Here is a 16,825-nt window from a genome sequence, read left to right as displayed (position 1 = left end):
TGTTTTCTTTTTATTTTGTTTACCTTTTCTTTTGGTTAGGATTTAGGTATGTAAGTGGTTGATTTAAGGGAGCTGTGATAGTATAAGCGTGATGTTCGTGACTACTTTATTTAATTGTCAATGTGTGAGCTCCTTGCCTTTTGTACACATGAGGTATTCAATTTAAAAAAAAAATTAGAAAAATCTACATTTGCATTCTCGTACGGCTGATCGTTGAAAAGGCTGCATTTTTAATTTGTATTTCAATTGATTAATATGCTTGAATTCTTCAATACTATTTCTTAATCGAGTGCTACTGACATGTGTTATAGTAAGAATTAATAAAATTAGTATATTATATACATATTATAGTATATTATAGTGGAATATATTTTGAAAAAATATTTATAATCGCAATACATACAGATTTATATATAAAAATAAATTAAAATTAATTGATATTTATGTCTACAGCAATAATAATTATATGTATTAACATGTTATAGTAAAATGCAAAGTTTAATATACGGAAGGGTTCGTGCTTTTAAAATGTATCTAGAAAAAATTAGTTTAGTAATTTCAATTAAATCAATGATAATTACTGTTAATCAATAATAAATCCAATTACGACATATATAAAATCTTCGATCTACCTTCTACTGTCTTTCTATTTCTATTGATCAGATCATCTGTCTTTCTGCTCTCTTATCATTATAATAAACCTAAAAAAAATATTTAAAAAATCTAATAAAAATACAAAATAAGGTAACGGAACGTAGTCAACCAGTGAACTAGTGATCCCATCCACCTGTTAAAAATATTTAATAAAAAGTTTAAATTCCAATGTCTATTAATCTATTTAAAAATATATTATATAGTTATGTCAAATGCCTTTAAATAAGTTATTTATGTACCTTGTTAGGCAATTACTACTATAAATAGTTCATGATATTATTATAATGTATTATAAAAGACGTATCTTCCTTCTAGCCTCATTACCGCGTTTAGAGTAAAAGTGTGATTGAAAAATTAAAGCAATTTGAAAGATCATAATAATCTATTTTATCGTGTTTTATAAACATGATTTTAGATTTTAGATAATGAATCTCGACGAAAATTTGTTATTCCAATAGATTATATTTTAATAGCCAACTTACAATGTGAAATTATAGAAGGCAGTGGTTTTTTTAATCTGCCAATGTCAACACAAAAGTTCAAAGTAAGTAATTTGTTAGGATTATATCCCAGAAGAAATATTGTCCGTAGATAAGTAAAGATTTAACTATATAGATGAATAATTACCACAAATTTTCTGTCCACTTTGAAATATTTTCAGCTATGACAAAATAATGAAAAAATATTCAAATTTCGATTTATAAAACTATGTACTTAAACAAATAGTCATTGTATGTTTCTTGAGTCTTGTAGGACAAATACATTAGATGATTTCTTTTAAATTAAAAAGGTGGCCTGTAGTTTTTAATATAAAACTGAATAAATGTTGTGCTTTAAAAAAAAACATCTTAGTTATTTTATTTCCTGCAGACTCAAGGGACATCCTCGTTACCTAATTCGATTATAGGTATAATTATTGATTCAAATTATAAAATTAACCTTACCGTCTTTAGAATATTATGCCTTACAATAAATAATATGAAAAAGTTGTGTACTTTTTGCGCTTGCATATTTTATTAGTGAAATATTTTCTGTTAAATATCACTGAATTATTGTTCGTTGATATTTTATTGAAGAAAATAAAGTTTAAACTCATATTATTAAAGATGTTTCATTTCATGAAAGTCCCAGTTGTTGCTTTAAGAAAAAAACATTTTTAGATGAGAATATTAAGAACACAGAAATAAAGACCTATAGTAGAGTTATTTTGTCCGTGCAGTTTGGGTCATAAAATATAGCCCGGCTAGGGTGGTGAGGTGGTGAGCATGTTGCGCGGGCGCAACGCCATTATCAATAAATACAAATGAGTCATCGAAGACAAGTACACGGCGGCGGGGTGGTATACGAAGGGTGGTGAGACATTGTTGTTATGTTATGAGTCATTTGTACTTAGAGTACGCGTCACTTAAAAAGAACGCTGGCGGTCAAGCTGCGCAGTAGGCTATTTATCGATGTATTTGGTGGTATGAGGTGCGGCGCGGGGCGGGCGGGTCACCTGCCGCATGCTTGCCGGTGTGCTATTGGTTCGTCAGTCGACCTTTGCTTTCCGCGCTGGGTTCACGTTACGTTCGTTCACAAAATACTATCGCGCACATAAGTTTTAATTACAAAATGGTTTTACATAGAAAAGTGAGAAAAATGATTTATGACGTATATTGTTTTATGAAGAAAGAGGCTGATAATAATGCAGTTGATAATTTGAAATAATGTATGAAACGGACCGCAGTGGCAACAAAATGTTCCGAGTCTAATTTAATTTTTAGGGTTCCGTACCTCAATAGGAAAAAAACGGAACCCTTTGATCGCTTTGTTGTCCGTCCTTCCGTCCGTCTGTCTGTTTGTCTGTTCGTATTCAGATTAAACATTTTACGCAGAAATTAAACATGTTTTTAATTCTATTTCATAAAATTCTATCTAATATATTATTTTTAATGTACCTACCATGTACGATCTTACCACCGTACAATTTTATTATAGTTACGGAATGCCGACCACCAACAGTACCAGAACGTCATGCTTACTCGCGACGCGATCCACTTTTTGCCGCGAATATGAATTTAATTACAGTCAAGAAAGTGCATCACTAACTATCGTACAATTCACATCAAGAGAAATTATCATCTTTATAACTTTACCTAAACTTTAACTTCAAACTTATGATACCTTTCTACGCTCTCCTGTAACATGTAACTGCACACAGTTACAAGAGTACAGAACTACTAAACTGTACATACCTATCATACCTATAACCAATATACGAAGCCGCGAGCGAAAGATTACTTCAAAAATAAAACAAAATTACTTAGTATTTTCGTGCGCGAGTGTATCCATGCGCAAACACACCCCCTCCACTTTCTTCCAGCGTTCTTTTTACGCGACGCGCGCTCTACCTGCAAATTATAGTACATTATGTCGAAGATAAATGTGTTTTTATGCATTCGTTCTCTGAATTTCTTTAGTGACACAATGGCTACTCCTTTGTTTTGTATCAAAACGGCAGAATTCATTCAAAATAATATTTGCACGTGTTGTTATCAACAATGTGTTAAAATTATTAGCTGAAATAAGAATAGATCCCGAAAAGTTACAAAGTGTTAATTTCTGCCGTTCTCGTTAACTTGCTGCGGCGATATGTGATGTAGCTGTTCGATTAGTGATTTTTTCTTTCATTTTAATCACTAACCCACAAAATGACAAAACTAAATACACTATCGATAACGCTTATCGACAACAATAATGCGCATCACTATGCTCGTCCATAACCCGGCAGGCTGGTTCTGGCCCAGCGGGGTATTCCAGAACACCAGCGGCATTGCCCGGGCGGCCTGGTAGGGCCGCTGTATTGCGGAGATCGGCGTCGTTGGTCGCCGACCATCGCTGCCTCGCTTCGACGAGCCGTCGATCGGGCGTTCTCGGGGTAGCGCCGCCCGCGTGTCTGGTTGTAGTGTTAACCGCGGGAACCGCCATACTCTGACCGGGTTCTGACCCCGGACGGAGATCGAACGTCGGGTGTAAGAGTGCAGGGGAGTCGTTTATTGCGGTAGGGCCCTAAAATTCCTTGGGCTCGCGGTCTGCTTCCAACACCTTGCAGATCGTCAAGTGCCACATACCCCGCGCGCTCCCTAGGTGCGGGGACCTCGTAGGGGGTTAGGCCCCCGGCCCGATAAAAAAGTAACACTTCTGATTAGTAATTGCACAACTATATAAAAAAAAAGAGATCGTTTTTAATTTATTTTCTTATTCCGTTAAAAGGTGCCCATCATCAAAGTTTGGAGACAAAAGAAATTTCTATTTAGAGTTAATGTAACAGATTTAATATCTAACGAATATTTTTACCCTATAAGGTTAATGCGAAAATATTATATTGCGGTATCGTTGCAAAACAATTGTTTTAAAACTTAAGTACCTATGCATATTTAAAGACCTAAAAAAACCGCGCAAATGAAACTATAAAGTAATTTTTTCATCATTACCCCTGTAATAAGCTACCGCTGAATCCCCAAAGACATTTACAATTACTAGTCTTCTAGTCCATTATGAATCAAGAAACAAATTTCAAATAGTTTGACTTTTAAATAATATAAACTATTTCGGCCCACCCAGATACACTAGTATATGTAGTAGTAAAAAGAGATAATATTGGAACAATATTTGCGTCTAAATAGGTACAAAATCTACTAATCACATTTTTTATTAACAAGAACATTATATTGCTGAAATTTCAACATAGAATGGATTTTTTAAATTTCATGATGATAGTGTAGAAATGCAAGTGGACACATTAATATTTCTTTTGTAGCCTATTATTATTTTTACCATTTGATTACTGCCCCATTCCTTATTCACTTTTGAGCACATATTCATATATGTTTATTTAACGGACAAAAACTATGAATCAACGTATCTACTGCATCCCATGCTAGCAAAGCGAATAAGGAATGAAGGTAATCGTTATATATATTTTTTAATAATATTTAAGATATATTTATTATATATATTTAAGGGATATTGGTTTCAAATATATTTATTGGTAAAATAAATTGTTTTCTATGAAACACAGTAGGATCTCACAAGGCACATTCGGACCATTGAAATTGTTTGAAAGGTAATCAACCTCAGAACTTGAATCCGGAGTCAATTATGCCATTGATTCTATTTTAAAAGTATGTATAAGTATGCATCACCATTGTGACTTAATTCCATAGAAATACTCAGATTAGTAGTAGGGTCATTCCAGCAAGCACAAGTGAAATAAATTTCATAATTTCTGATCGGACATTTTTCATACTTAGCGCCATAGCGTCAAAGTTCCGAGAAATATATTGTCTATGGTGTATGACGACGTACGAGTTGAAAATGATGTCAAGAACTACTCTATTCTGACTGAATTACTCTGTGATTTTGAATATATCTTTCTTTTCAATGCAGCACGTGTAGAAAAGAGGACGCCCGATTTATCTTAAAATATAGTTAGGTAAATATCGCTCATTGATTAATTCCCGATTTAATAATGTTTAGTAAACATAAGCAACTTATTTTTTTGGAGGTGTTGTGTCATTTTTTCGTGATTTTCCTTTTGTCGGTGAACTGAAAAAAGTGGAAAATTTGTATTGCAGGCCTAAGGATGCCGTCGGACGCGAAGAAAAGGGCTCAGCAGAAGAAGAAGGAGCAAGCTAGCGGCAGAAACAAGAAGCCGGTGGTTCGTGTGACGAACGAAGATGAAAATGGTATCGGAACTAATGGCATATCCAAGGAAGACCGTGAGCTGACGGCAGAAGGTAATATTATTTGACAATGCGAGGAATCTGTTCAATGTTTGTATTTTTTATACCTAGGTCATATGCTCTTTTAATATGTATCAACTTCTAACTATTTTCGTGTTTTCTTTATTGTGAACTAATTGCTGTGAACATAATACCTCAAATTTGTATTAATGTTCTATACCATAGAACAAAGTATATAATAAAAAATATATCTCACCATTTTGGACAGATTATGTATCAACACATACTTTTATTTTATATAATCAACAAGCTTATTTTTTTTAAGAATACAGTTCCGACTTCATTTCATAAATTATGTGCAATCAGATTGTTAAGAGAATTGCAATAGCTTTACTGACGAAATTAGTGAATGGAAACTGTAATTGTTGCTGGCAAGATTGTGACAATTTTCATCACTACCATACCATAATGCGAGCTTAGATTTTGTAATATTTTAACAGCAGTATAAAATGCTTTAAGAACTATTATTGGTTATAGTTTGGTAATTTAGACATTTTAGTCATTGTAAGATTAAGTAATATAGACCAGAGCCAACAAAAGTACTGTTTTCAAATAACCATGATTCATAATTTTAAGAGACATGAGGTTAAATGTTGATTTTTTGTCGAGGATTGCTAACCTCATCTTTCAATATACTCCCCTAACCCTGAAGAAACTTGATAAGACGATGAGAACAAGCTCATCTCAGCAACACGACATAAAGGCACTATACTGTGCAAATGGTCGAAATTCTAGCACTTGCCACTTCATTTTAATTAGCACCAAAAGTTATTGCTTTCAGGCAGTGACCAAAGTATTCCTCACAGTAGTTTGCAACCTCTTCATACTTACAAAAGATGTTAGTTGTAGATGTTTGTTAAAAGTACCATAATAAGTAACAAGGGCTAGCTATCCTCTATATAATCTGTAGCTGTATTTTTTTTAATTTACCAATGACTTTTATAGATCCAATCTTGTTCAGTGTAAATGTTGTTGTTTTTGAATGCTATCGAATAGATACATTTGACATGTTTGAACTTTTTCTTGCTAATCTATTTATTAATCTATCATTGTCTGGTAGGCATTGTGGTCATTGATTTATTAAAGAGAAATCGTAATCTGTTTTAAAACCTTCCTTAGCGATTGATTTAATACAAGACAAGTTCTTGAATTAAATTAGGTAGTGCTCTGCCTTTATATAGCTTGCAGGATAAGGTTTCAGCCACAAGACGATAAATGCCTTTAACTGTTTCTTGAGTATCGACGTATTTGTATTAGCATGAGCATCTTTATACATATATTTCTTCTGTTTGTGTGTTTGTCCCTGAACTCTTCCTAAACGGCTGGACTGATTATTAAATTAAATGATTTTTTTTTGTATTTGTTTGGGTGGCACCCTAGATGATTTAGATTCAAAAATCAGCCCGGCAGATGGCGTGGCAGCCGGTATCTAGGTTAATTATCTATGCTACTACTAAACGGTTGGATTGATTTGAATTAATTTTTGCAGGACAAAGTCTGTGGGGTCCGCTAGTAGTATTATAACAGTATAACACTAATGGATTTAATACAAATTTACCAATGTTAAAATGTACAATTTAAAATGTTACTAATTATATTAACACAATCTGAAATCAAATAATCTTTCATACTTGATATATAGCATAAGATTTTATTTTCAGTATGAATTATTTTTCTCACATTACTGGATTACACAGCACAATTGAAGTTAAAATTTCCAAACTTAGTTAAATACATAACAAGGCTACATAATGCGGTATTGTTTAGAAAGATAGACATAATTTGACTGTAAACTGACATTAATTCTGTTATGACTGAATGTGTTGTATTTTCAAGCAGTGAAATATCCATACTTATAGTAAGGATATTGCATTTTCAAACAATCAAATTACAGTGAAGGTGATAGATAGATGAGCGTCTTCCGTTCTTGACCCTAAATGAAATAGGCTACATCCTTTGTGTCTTGATGCAAATGTTTGTCAATAAAAACATATTAGATTGGTTTAGTAATGATTTATTAATGTTTTATATTTATGTGTGTATTTTATGTGGTGTATATTACTCACAACAACATTTATGTTTTTGTCTACTTTATTATAACAAAGTTCGGATTTTCATGTATATTACAATTATCCTCTAATAATGTATTAAATTTATCTTGGTGCCTATCTTGAAGGCGTTTTAGCAATAAATAGTAACTTTACAAAATTTTGAGTGTAAGTATTCTAAGGTTTAATAGTTTGCATACTTGTCATTTGGAAGTTGTATCCAAAATGAGTCCAATAGTGTAATTTATGAGTGCTTGATTGAATGCTGGTCAAATACTTATTCTTTACAAAACACAGATTCGGCTTCATGTGGAGTACTTCTCTCGTACTTGACGGCTCATAGGTGCCACCCATTCCCATTTGACTTTTTTTTTTTTTTTTGCTTAGATGGGTGGACGAGCTCACAGCCCACCTGGTGTTAAGTGGTTACTGGAGCCCATAGACATCTACAACGTAAATGCGCCACCCACCTTGAGATATAAGTTCTAAGGTCTCAGTATAGTTACAACGGCTACCCCACCCTTCAAACCGAAACGCATTACTGCTTCACGGCAGAAATAGGCAGGGCGGTGGTACCTACCCGTGCGGACTCACAATAGGTCCTACCACCAGTGAAAACCATTGACTCCATTTAGATAAATGTCATTTAAGCTATTGCAGTCTCACAATAATGCTCATCGTTTCAAACACTAGGTCTTTATTGTCTGTTTTTTTTAAAGCTATGTGTCAACTCAATATTAACATTACAACTCTGGATATCAGGGTTGTTTCTAATTTTACCCAGAAATTTATCTATAATATGCAATATAATTATAAATATAATTATTTTGGCAAATACATATATCTTTTGACGAATGTTTTTGTTTGCAAAGACCTCTCTCTACTTACAGTTAGGAGCAGGTGATGTCTTAAGGATACTGATGATGTAGTGAGTGATGGGTTAATAAAAAAATGTTGAAATTAACAAGGTGTCAGTAAACTCTAGTTTTTACTATCATACTTAAAACTTTTTTGTATTGCAGAGGCATTGTGCCTTAAGCTAGAAGCTGAAGCGAAAATGAATTCTGAAGCTCGTTCTTGTACTGGGTCACTGGCTGTGCACCCTCGTTCTAGAGATATCAAGATAGCTAACTTTTCAATTACTTTCTATGGGAGTGAGCTACTTCAAGATACTCTCCTGGAGTTGAATTGTGGGCGAAGATATGGGCTAGTCGGACTTAATGGGTGTGGTAAGTATTATTTTTTCTTAAAATCTAGCAAAACTAATAGCCTTAGAGGTTAAGCAGAGTATACCCATGAAAAGGGCAGAAGCATATCTTGATACTATTTCATAACAAGTTCATTCATGACAATGAATTTATCTAAAAATCAGCCCTGTGGAATTATTGTTGCAGTTTTATGAATAAAATCAAGATATTACGAGTTCTCTCCAGTTTTGCAATTTTGTAATTTAGTCTAAGGGGTAGGTCATGTTCTGTAACCAAGACAACTAAATATTATATAATATCGAACATTACACTTATAGTTTCTTATAATGAGAAGATTGTAAATATACTGTTAAAGATGATACCAAAGATTCCCTATGCGTTATATGAATTGAAGAAAAAGATATACCTTTAGTTGCGAGAAATGAGGTTATATTTCGCGTTTTGTATTGTAATTCTTTTTTTACTATGTTTCGTATAACTTACAGTTTTTGTGGTCACAGATGAGCTACTTCCATTTATTTAGTACGATATAAGACTATGCTTTTTTTCTTCTTAAATCAACATGTTATTTATATTTTTTATAAACAATATCAATAAATGTAAATCTTTTGCTTTACTGTGGTTCTTGAAGTTATATGCTACATTTAAAACCCATCATCATACAAAAATCTATTTTGACAAAATTATATGATGTTCCTAATTGCTTTCTAAGAATAAAGGAATTACAATATATATGTAGTAGCATATTGATAAACATTATATTGTTACTGGAGGAACTACTATATTAGTTTAGTGCTATAATTATAAAATTACTAAAGGGAACCAATATAAATTGTTCAGGTGTATTTACTACAAATTGACTATAGATTTACTATAACACAAAGTGACATTGTTAGAACTAATTATTCAATATGACTTTCCTTAACATTGAGTTTTATTTCCTAGTTGCTGCCTAGGTCATCAAGAAACATAGTCTATCAAACTGATATGTGTTAAAATCAATGTTGATAAGTCAATAATTGTCATTTTTTCACAACAGGAAAATCATCATTGCTTGCTGCCTTAGGACGCCGTGAGGTTCCTATTCCGGAACACATTGACATATTCCACCTGACTCGAGAAATGCCGGCTTCAGATAAGACTGCACTCCAGTGCGTCATGGAGGTTGACGAGGAGAGAGTCAAACTCGAGAAGCTCGCAGAAATGCTAGCCCACTGTGAAGATGATGGTTAGTAATGAATCACCAAAATCTTTCCATTTGTCTATGCCGTTGCATTAATACTATACTACTGCAATCTTGTAATAATAATATTAAGTTAATCATATTAATATCTAGTCTCAACAAAAAAGTGTTGGTTAAGTAAATGTTAAATTATCCAAATGGTTTTTTGTATAGAATCACAGGAGCAATTGATGGATGTATACGATCGTCTGGACGATTTGAGCGCCGACACGGCAGAGGCGCGTGCTGCTAATATCCTGCATGGTCTTGGCTTCACCAAGGAAATGCAGCAGAAGGCAACGAAAGACTTCTCCGGAGGTTTGTTACTGAATATTTCTACTTAAGTGCATTTAGATGTGGGAATGATTTTTTTTGTACTGTCAATTATGTTCAGTTTTATCTTGCGTTTGTTTTATGTTTATTTTAAACTACCGATCTAATCTTTCTTATTCTAAATAGTTCTCAATCTATCGTTCATTTACTCTTGATTTAAATTCTAAACTTGTAGGCGTTTTTTTCTCCCCTATATCCTGAATGTTACTTTTGGTTTAAATTCAATATATATTTACATTGTTATCTGAATAGGTTGGCGTATGCGTATAGCTCTGGCACGAGCGCTATATGTTAAGCCGCACTTACTGCTGCTGGACGAGCCAACAAACCATCTCGATTTGGACGCCTGTGTGTGGCTTGAAGAAGAACTTAAACAGTAAAATTCATTTTTTGTTTTTTAGTTTTGTAAATCCAATGTAAAGCCTCTTCGCAGTTTGTGACAAGTTTTATTTTTTTATGTAGTAATTTTTTTTTGTTTATTTCAACAGCTACAAAAGAATTTTAGTGTTGATCTCGCATTCGCAAGACTTCTTGAACGGTGTATGCACGAATATCGTTCATATGAGTAAGCGCCGTTTGAAGTATTACACTGGTAACTATGAAGCCTTCGTTAGGACGCGCATGGAATTGCTAGAGAATCAGATGAAACAGTACAACTGGGAACAAGACCAGATTGCACATATGAAAGTAAGTACAAACGAATAGTCCTGTAATCATGTATAACAGTTGCAAAACAATTCGAGTTTATATCACGAAATAGGTGGCAGCATACACGTTGCGGCTTCTTTTTGGTCGCCAGTAACAACTTGAAAGTAACTAGTACGAAAACAATTTACTGCTTACCAAGAAGCAAGAGGCAATCCTGTCATAAGGAGACGCGGCCGCTAACCGATCCATAATTATTAATCAACAGATATGTCCGAATAATTAGCGCAATTAACCATGTGTATATTATTATACAATGTAAAAGACCAACAAACACTTGCACAAAAAAGCGTACGAGGTAATCCGCATGAAGGCAATATAGTCTCTCATATACAATTAGAGCCATTGAGATAGCTGGTTACCTCCTATCCTAAACTAAAATAGACATGATCAGACCACATTGATGCACAAAACAATGCAGCGGTAGGCAGCGGCTTGGCTCTGCCCCTGGCATTGCTGAAGTCCATGGGCGACGGTAACCACTCACCATCAGGTGGGCCGTATGCTCGCCTGCCTACGAGGGCAATAAAAAAAGGCTATGTGCTAATTCGAAAGAAAAAAAAAACCACGTATATTTAATTATATGATTTCAATGAATATTAATTTTCCACAGAACTACATAGCGAGATTCGGTCATGGTTCCGCCAAATTGGCGCGTCAAGCACAGTCCAAAGAAAAGACGTTAGCCAAAATGGTGGCACAGGGTCTCACCGAGAAGGTGGTTGATGACAAGATACTCAATTTCTACTTTCCGTCTTGTGGGAAAGTACCGCCACCCGTCATCATGGTGCAGGTACAAAGTTTTATATGCTATTTGCTTTATTTATAGATGTGTGATTTGTCTAACATGGCGAAAGCTGTATATAACTATAAATAAAGCCTAGGTTTTTCAAAACAAGCCAATTAAGAAAAATCAGTTGATTTGAATCCAGGGACATCAAATCGTTTTTTTTTTATATTAACAATCACCATTAGTTTGTCTTATGTTATAAATAAATTTGCATTAATATAAAAATACACTTACATAATAATACACAATCAAACATAATCTTAAATAATTAAAATAATATTAGAAAACTAAGGTGTCTGTCTGTCAATGTGTGTGAATAAAGTTCCTTTAGTTTTTTAGGCTAGTTTTTATTGTTAATACTAATTGACTTTACCAGCTTTGGTATCACAACCTCTATTGTGTAGTGGACAATTTTTTTTTACATCCAAATACATCTTTACTGTACAGCTTGTATTTTGTTTCAGAATGTATCATTCAGATACACTGATTCTGGGCCGTGGATATACAAGAATTTGGAATTTGGCATTGACCTTGATACAAGACTTGCTTTGGTTGGACCCAATGGAGCAGGCAAGTCAACGCTACTCAAGCTGCTTTATGGAGATGTAAGTATCAAGTTTGTTGTAATTCACGTGTTTAAATTGTTTCAAGTGCTTTACACATTCAAAATTATATTTTAAATAACTTAAGTACATGTTTTTTGGTGGCAGCATACCAACAAACAAACTCATGATTTAGCTGATGCTATTGAGTAACTACCAGAGCCCATAGATTACAAAATACACATCGCTGTCCACTTTTACAGATGAACATGTCAAATGTCTTGTAATATAGCTAACCTATCCTTACCTTAATGCCTGGAAATGGTTAGTTGAATGGTCTCTATTGGTAAAAACTGAAATAAGCAGGACACGAATTCCCACTGCCATATCTGAACTGCTATTATATTCCTATATTAAAATCAATCCCAAAGTGTTTATGATATTTATATTGTTTTACAGTTAGTGCCTTCGACTGGTATGATCCGTAAAAACTCACATCTTCGTATTGGTCGTTACCACCAACACTTGCACGAGTTGTTGGATCTCGATCTTTCTCCACTCGATTACATGATGAAAGAGTTTCCCGAGGTTCGTGAGCGTGAAGAAATGAGAAAAATCATCGGTCGGTATGGTCTCACTGGGAGGCAGCAGGTTTGTTATTCAAGTATTTATTGTTAGTCAGCTATTTATTGTAGTAATTTTACTCCTGATAAGTTCGACATCAATTTAGTGTGAACGAATTCTATACAAATTGCAACTATAACCTATCATTATTTAGATAGTTTTCTAATTTATGAGAGAAAATTTATAATTTTAGTTCAGAAAATATTGGACAGAGCACTTTCTGAAATGCCATATGCTGTTACTGCTTACTGCTCAAAATTCTTTTGAAACTTTGAAGAAATAGTGTTCATAGCACTCAGGAATCACTGGAATGTAGTCTGTAAGAGATGAATACTGTGCTAAATTAGTGCAAGTTCACAATTCTATAAACCCTTTTAGAAATTAGCATGACTGAGATTTTCGATTGGTCAAACAAGATATATTTTTTGTCTGGCTGCAGTATAAGATTTGTGCTCACGGCCCATCTGTTGTTAGTTGGTTACCAGAGCACATAGACATCAACCACGTAAATACCTCCATCCATCTTGAGACATAGATTCTAAGTCTTAGTTTTTATAGTACAAAGACTGCCCCACCGTTCAAGCTGAAACGCATTACTGGTTCACGTCTGAAATAGGCAGGTTGGATTTGCCTCACATTGTGGGCTCACTCGTACCTACATGAGCAGACTTAAGACAACGATTCTAATTATATATTTCGATCAGGTGTGTCCCATGCGTCAGTTATCCGACGGGCAGCGTTGTCGTGTTGTATTCGCGTGGTTGGCCTGGCAGACTCCGCACCTGCTGTTATTGGACGAGCCCACTAACCATCTTGATATGGAAACCATCGATGCACTCGCAGACGCCATTAACGACTTTGACGGCGGCATGGTGCTCGTTAGTCACGACTTTAGACTTATTAATCAGGTTTGTATTGATATATTATATTTTATAATGTCCTCCTTGAGGGAATCGAAATCGATACCGAATATAAATTATAGTACTGAGTATTCTGACGCTCACTGGTCTTCCCCTAAAATAAAATTGGTAATTGAATTAGATACATTAGACCAAAAAATATAAGTTACTGTTCATCTAATATTAAGTACCTACTTATAATTTTTTTTTATAATTAATAGGATATAAAATTACCTTAAGACCGATTAAAGTCTCATGATTTGTATAATGGCTGTCCCACCTATCAAACTGTAACATGACTGCTTTGCGGCAGAAGTGGGCAAGATGATGGTACCTTCCCATGTGGGCTCGCAGCTTTATGTAAGCCTTGCTTGTTATCAAGTTATTTAAGTGCAATTGTATCCATATTGAAATTTCACATTTCACTGTGAGCATCCATGACCGCACTTCACATTACTTTAAAAAACAAGCAAGCCCGATTACGTTGCTCGTCTGAGCGGAACGTATCATACTAGTAAGATACAAGGGCTTTTTTTATTGTACATATCCCGTAATACATATTATGTATAAATTCTAGTTTGAGTCGAGATAAGTTTGTGATTTATCCCCGGTTATTAATTATTATTCAAGTGACATTGTAACAATCACACAATTGTTTTAACAGGTGGCGAATGAAATTTGGATCTGTGAGAACGGTACTACCACAAAATGGGAGGGTGGTATCCTCAAATACAAAGATCACCTGAAATCTAAGATATTGAAGGATAATGCGGATAGCGCCGCTAAAATACGCAAATAGTGACTACACAATAGTATAATTAACCCACGTCGCCTCTGTATCTTTAATATACTTGCTGGCTTTTCCTGCAGCTAAATATAAAAAAAAACTGATAAAAACAAATTAAATACAAACAGCCCTTGCTCTTCCTCATATATTCAAATTTGCTGGTTTATGTGTGCTGTCTTTTGCAATAACCATATTATAATTCTACATTTATTAGTTACTCTGTAATTAAAAGGGAATTAAAGAGTTATATTTTCTCAGAAAGGATCTAGTTTTCAAATTAACTATTGACAATTGGTATTTCTAATTACAATTATATGACATCATAATATTAGTATTGTGATAATAGGTATTTTGATTATAATGTTATTTATCTGTATTGATTATAAAATTAAAAAGATATCTTACTAAGAAATCTATCATTTTAGGTTATCGCAACCGCAGTAGATCGATAAATATAGTAATTTTTTTCTACCTTCCCGTTAAGGTTAGCCAGCAGGGATCACGTTTACGGAAATTGGTAAAAAATGCCTATTGCATTTTGTTACCTTGACGTAGTTTCCAACTAGGCTGTTACTTGTGTATTAGTAGTTTTTGATATTCGTATTCGCGTTTATGCTGTCGCGTCTGTACAGCAAGCACTTCGTCGTTGCAAATTTGAAATCTCCTATGCGTATAAATATATAATAGTTTTCGACATGATCCAATAAAACTACCTCTAGAAAAATAATTTAATCAAATATTTTTTTAGCACATAGGATACTTGATCTAAAATAAAATGCAAACCGACACTAAGGATTTTTAAAGATTGAGGCGTAATAAAGTAAAATATTGAGATATGGACATGGGAGTTTTTGCTGAGTTTTCAAAATAACTTTCATAATATATGAAAACATCATTTTGGCCCAAAATGTCACATAGGAGATTTTAAATTTGCAACGACGTCTTGTAGTTTTTTACTGGCACACAATTGTAGCAATAATAACGATAATAATAAAATTATTACATTACATTAATGGGCACTATACTGTAATATACTTTTGCATATTAATATTTATTTATAATATATTATTATATTTGAATTTTTGCAGACGTGACATAAATAATTTTGTGATACATGTAATTATTGATGGTAATAGCAAATTTTGCAAGTTTTATACAATTTGATACATTTGAGAAATAATTGTGATACATTTAAACCCGGACGAAACAATTGTGAAGATTTTGTTTAGAATGTCATTTCAAGATCTGTTCGACACGCTATCGGAGTATAGTAAGTAGTATAGCCGTTGTAATTATACTGAGACCTTAGAACTTATACCTCAAGGTGGGTGGCGCATTTACGTTGTAGATGTCTATGGGCTCCAGTAACCACTTAACATCAGGTGGGCTGTGAGCTCGTCCACCCATCTAAACAATAAAATAAATAAAAAATAGTATTAATATCCGGGTTTTACTGTATATAATAAGTACTAACTAGCATTTCTCTAATTATGACGATTTACTGTGATTTTTGTACCAATGTTGGCACAGCAATTGTTAATCAATGCTTAGAGATGTAATTGACTTTATAATGAAACGAAATTAGCATGTGTAATTGCAGTGTCAACTTTAAAGTCAACATTTTGACGATAAAATATTACTAAAGTATTTATTTTGTAATAATGATGAATTTTTGTTTTAAACAATTCCAAGTCACACAATAGGTTTAGTCGAGTGAACTTGTTAGAATATCATCCCATATGTATAATATCTGTAAGCTTGATCTGAGGCAAATTAATAAAATCAATAAAATGTCAAAACTAATTTGGTTTACTTTGTCTTTGTCACTTATTTAAGAAGATAATCGATCTCTCGTAGCCCAATTAACTTTGAAATTGCCAACCTTTCGTCTTTTGCTTTCGTCAGTCCTGTCACTGTCGATGTCTTAGACACGCCCATATCGATCCACCCTTCCCAGTGCTTTTGGACGCTTCTACCTTTAAAACTAGGAGCAACCATAATACAGGTCACTGTACTCTTAAGAAGACATCGACTTGAAACATCGCCAATAACAGCCCGCTTAGGCCTCACTGGAACTTTTTGTGATTGAGAGATAACTGGTGGCGACAGATGGGCGAGCAAGGGCTCAGCAAGGAGGGGCGGGATTTGCTAACAGCTCCCCGAGCGTTTCGAAAGGAGACTTAACAACTCAAGAGCAGCTGCTTCGCGAATGAATCTACTACCGGATCG

The 16,825-nt window shown here is 34.0% G+C and overlaps 1 protein-coding gene across 1 annotated transcript; it reads left to right on the top strand.

Annotated features, from left to right (window-relative positions):
* Positions 1 to 4,968: 4,968 nt before the first annotated feature.
* On the top strand, positions 4,969 to 16,399 carry LOC114245142 (ATP-binding cassette sub-family F member 2). The gene is made up of 12 exons (XM_028177180.2): positions 4,969 to 5,128; positions 5,271 to 5,432; positions 8,509 to 8,715; positions 9,734 to 9,922; positions 10,091 to 10,234; positions 10,502 to 10,625; positions 10,738 to 10,936; positions 11,568 to 11,747; positions 12,209 to 12,349; positions 12,746 to 12,937; positions 13,615 to 13,818; positions 14,474 to 16,399. The coding sequence occupies exons 2-12, from the start codon at positions 5,279 to 5,281 to the stop codon at positions 14,606 to 14,608; spliced, it is 1,869 nt and encodes a 622-aa protein (XP_028032981.2). The 5' UTR covers positions 4,969 to 5,128; positions 5,271 to 5,278; the 3' UTR covers positions 14,609 to 16,399.
* Positions 16,400 to 16,825: the final 426 nt, after the last annotated feature.

Source organism: Bombyx mandarina, chromosome 01 (genome assembly GCF_030267445.1).
Source record: "Bombyx mandarina strain Sakado chromosome 01, ASM3026744v2".
NCBI lineage: Eukaryota > Metazoa > Arthropoda > Insecta > Lepidoptera > Bombycidae > Bombyx > Bombyx mandarina.
This window is presented reverse-complemented; position numbering and strand designations above follow the sequence as displayed.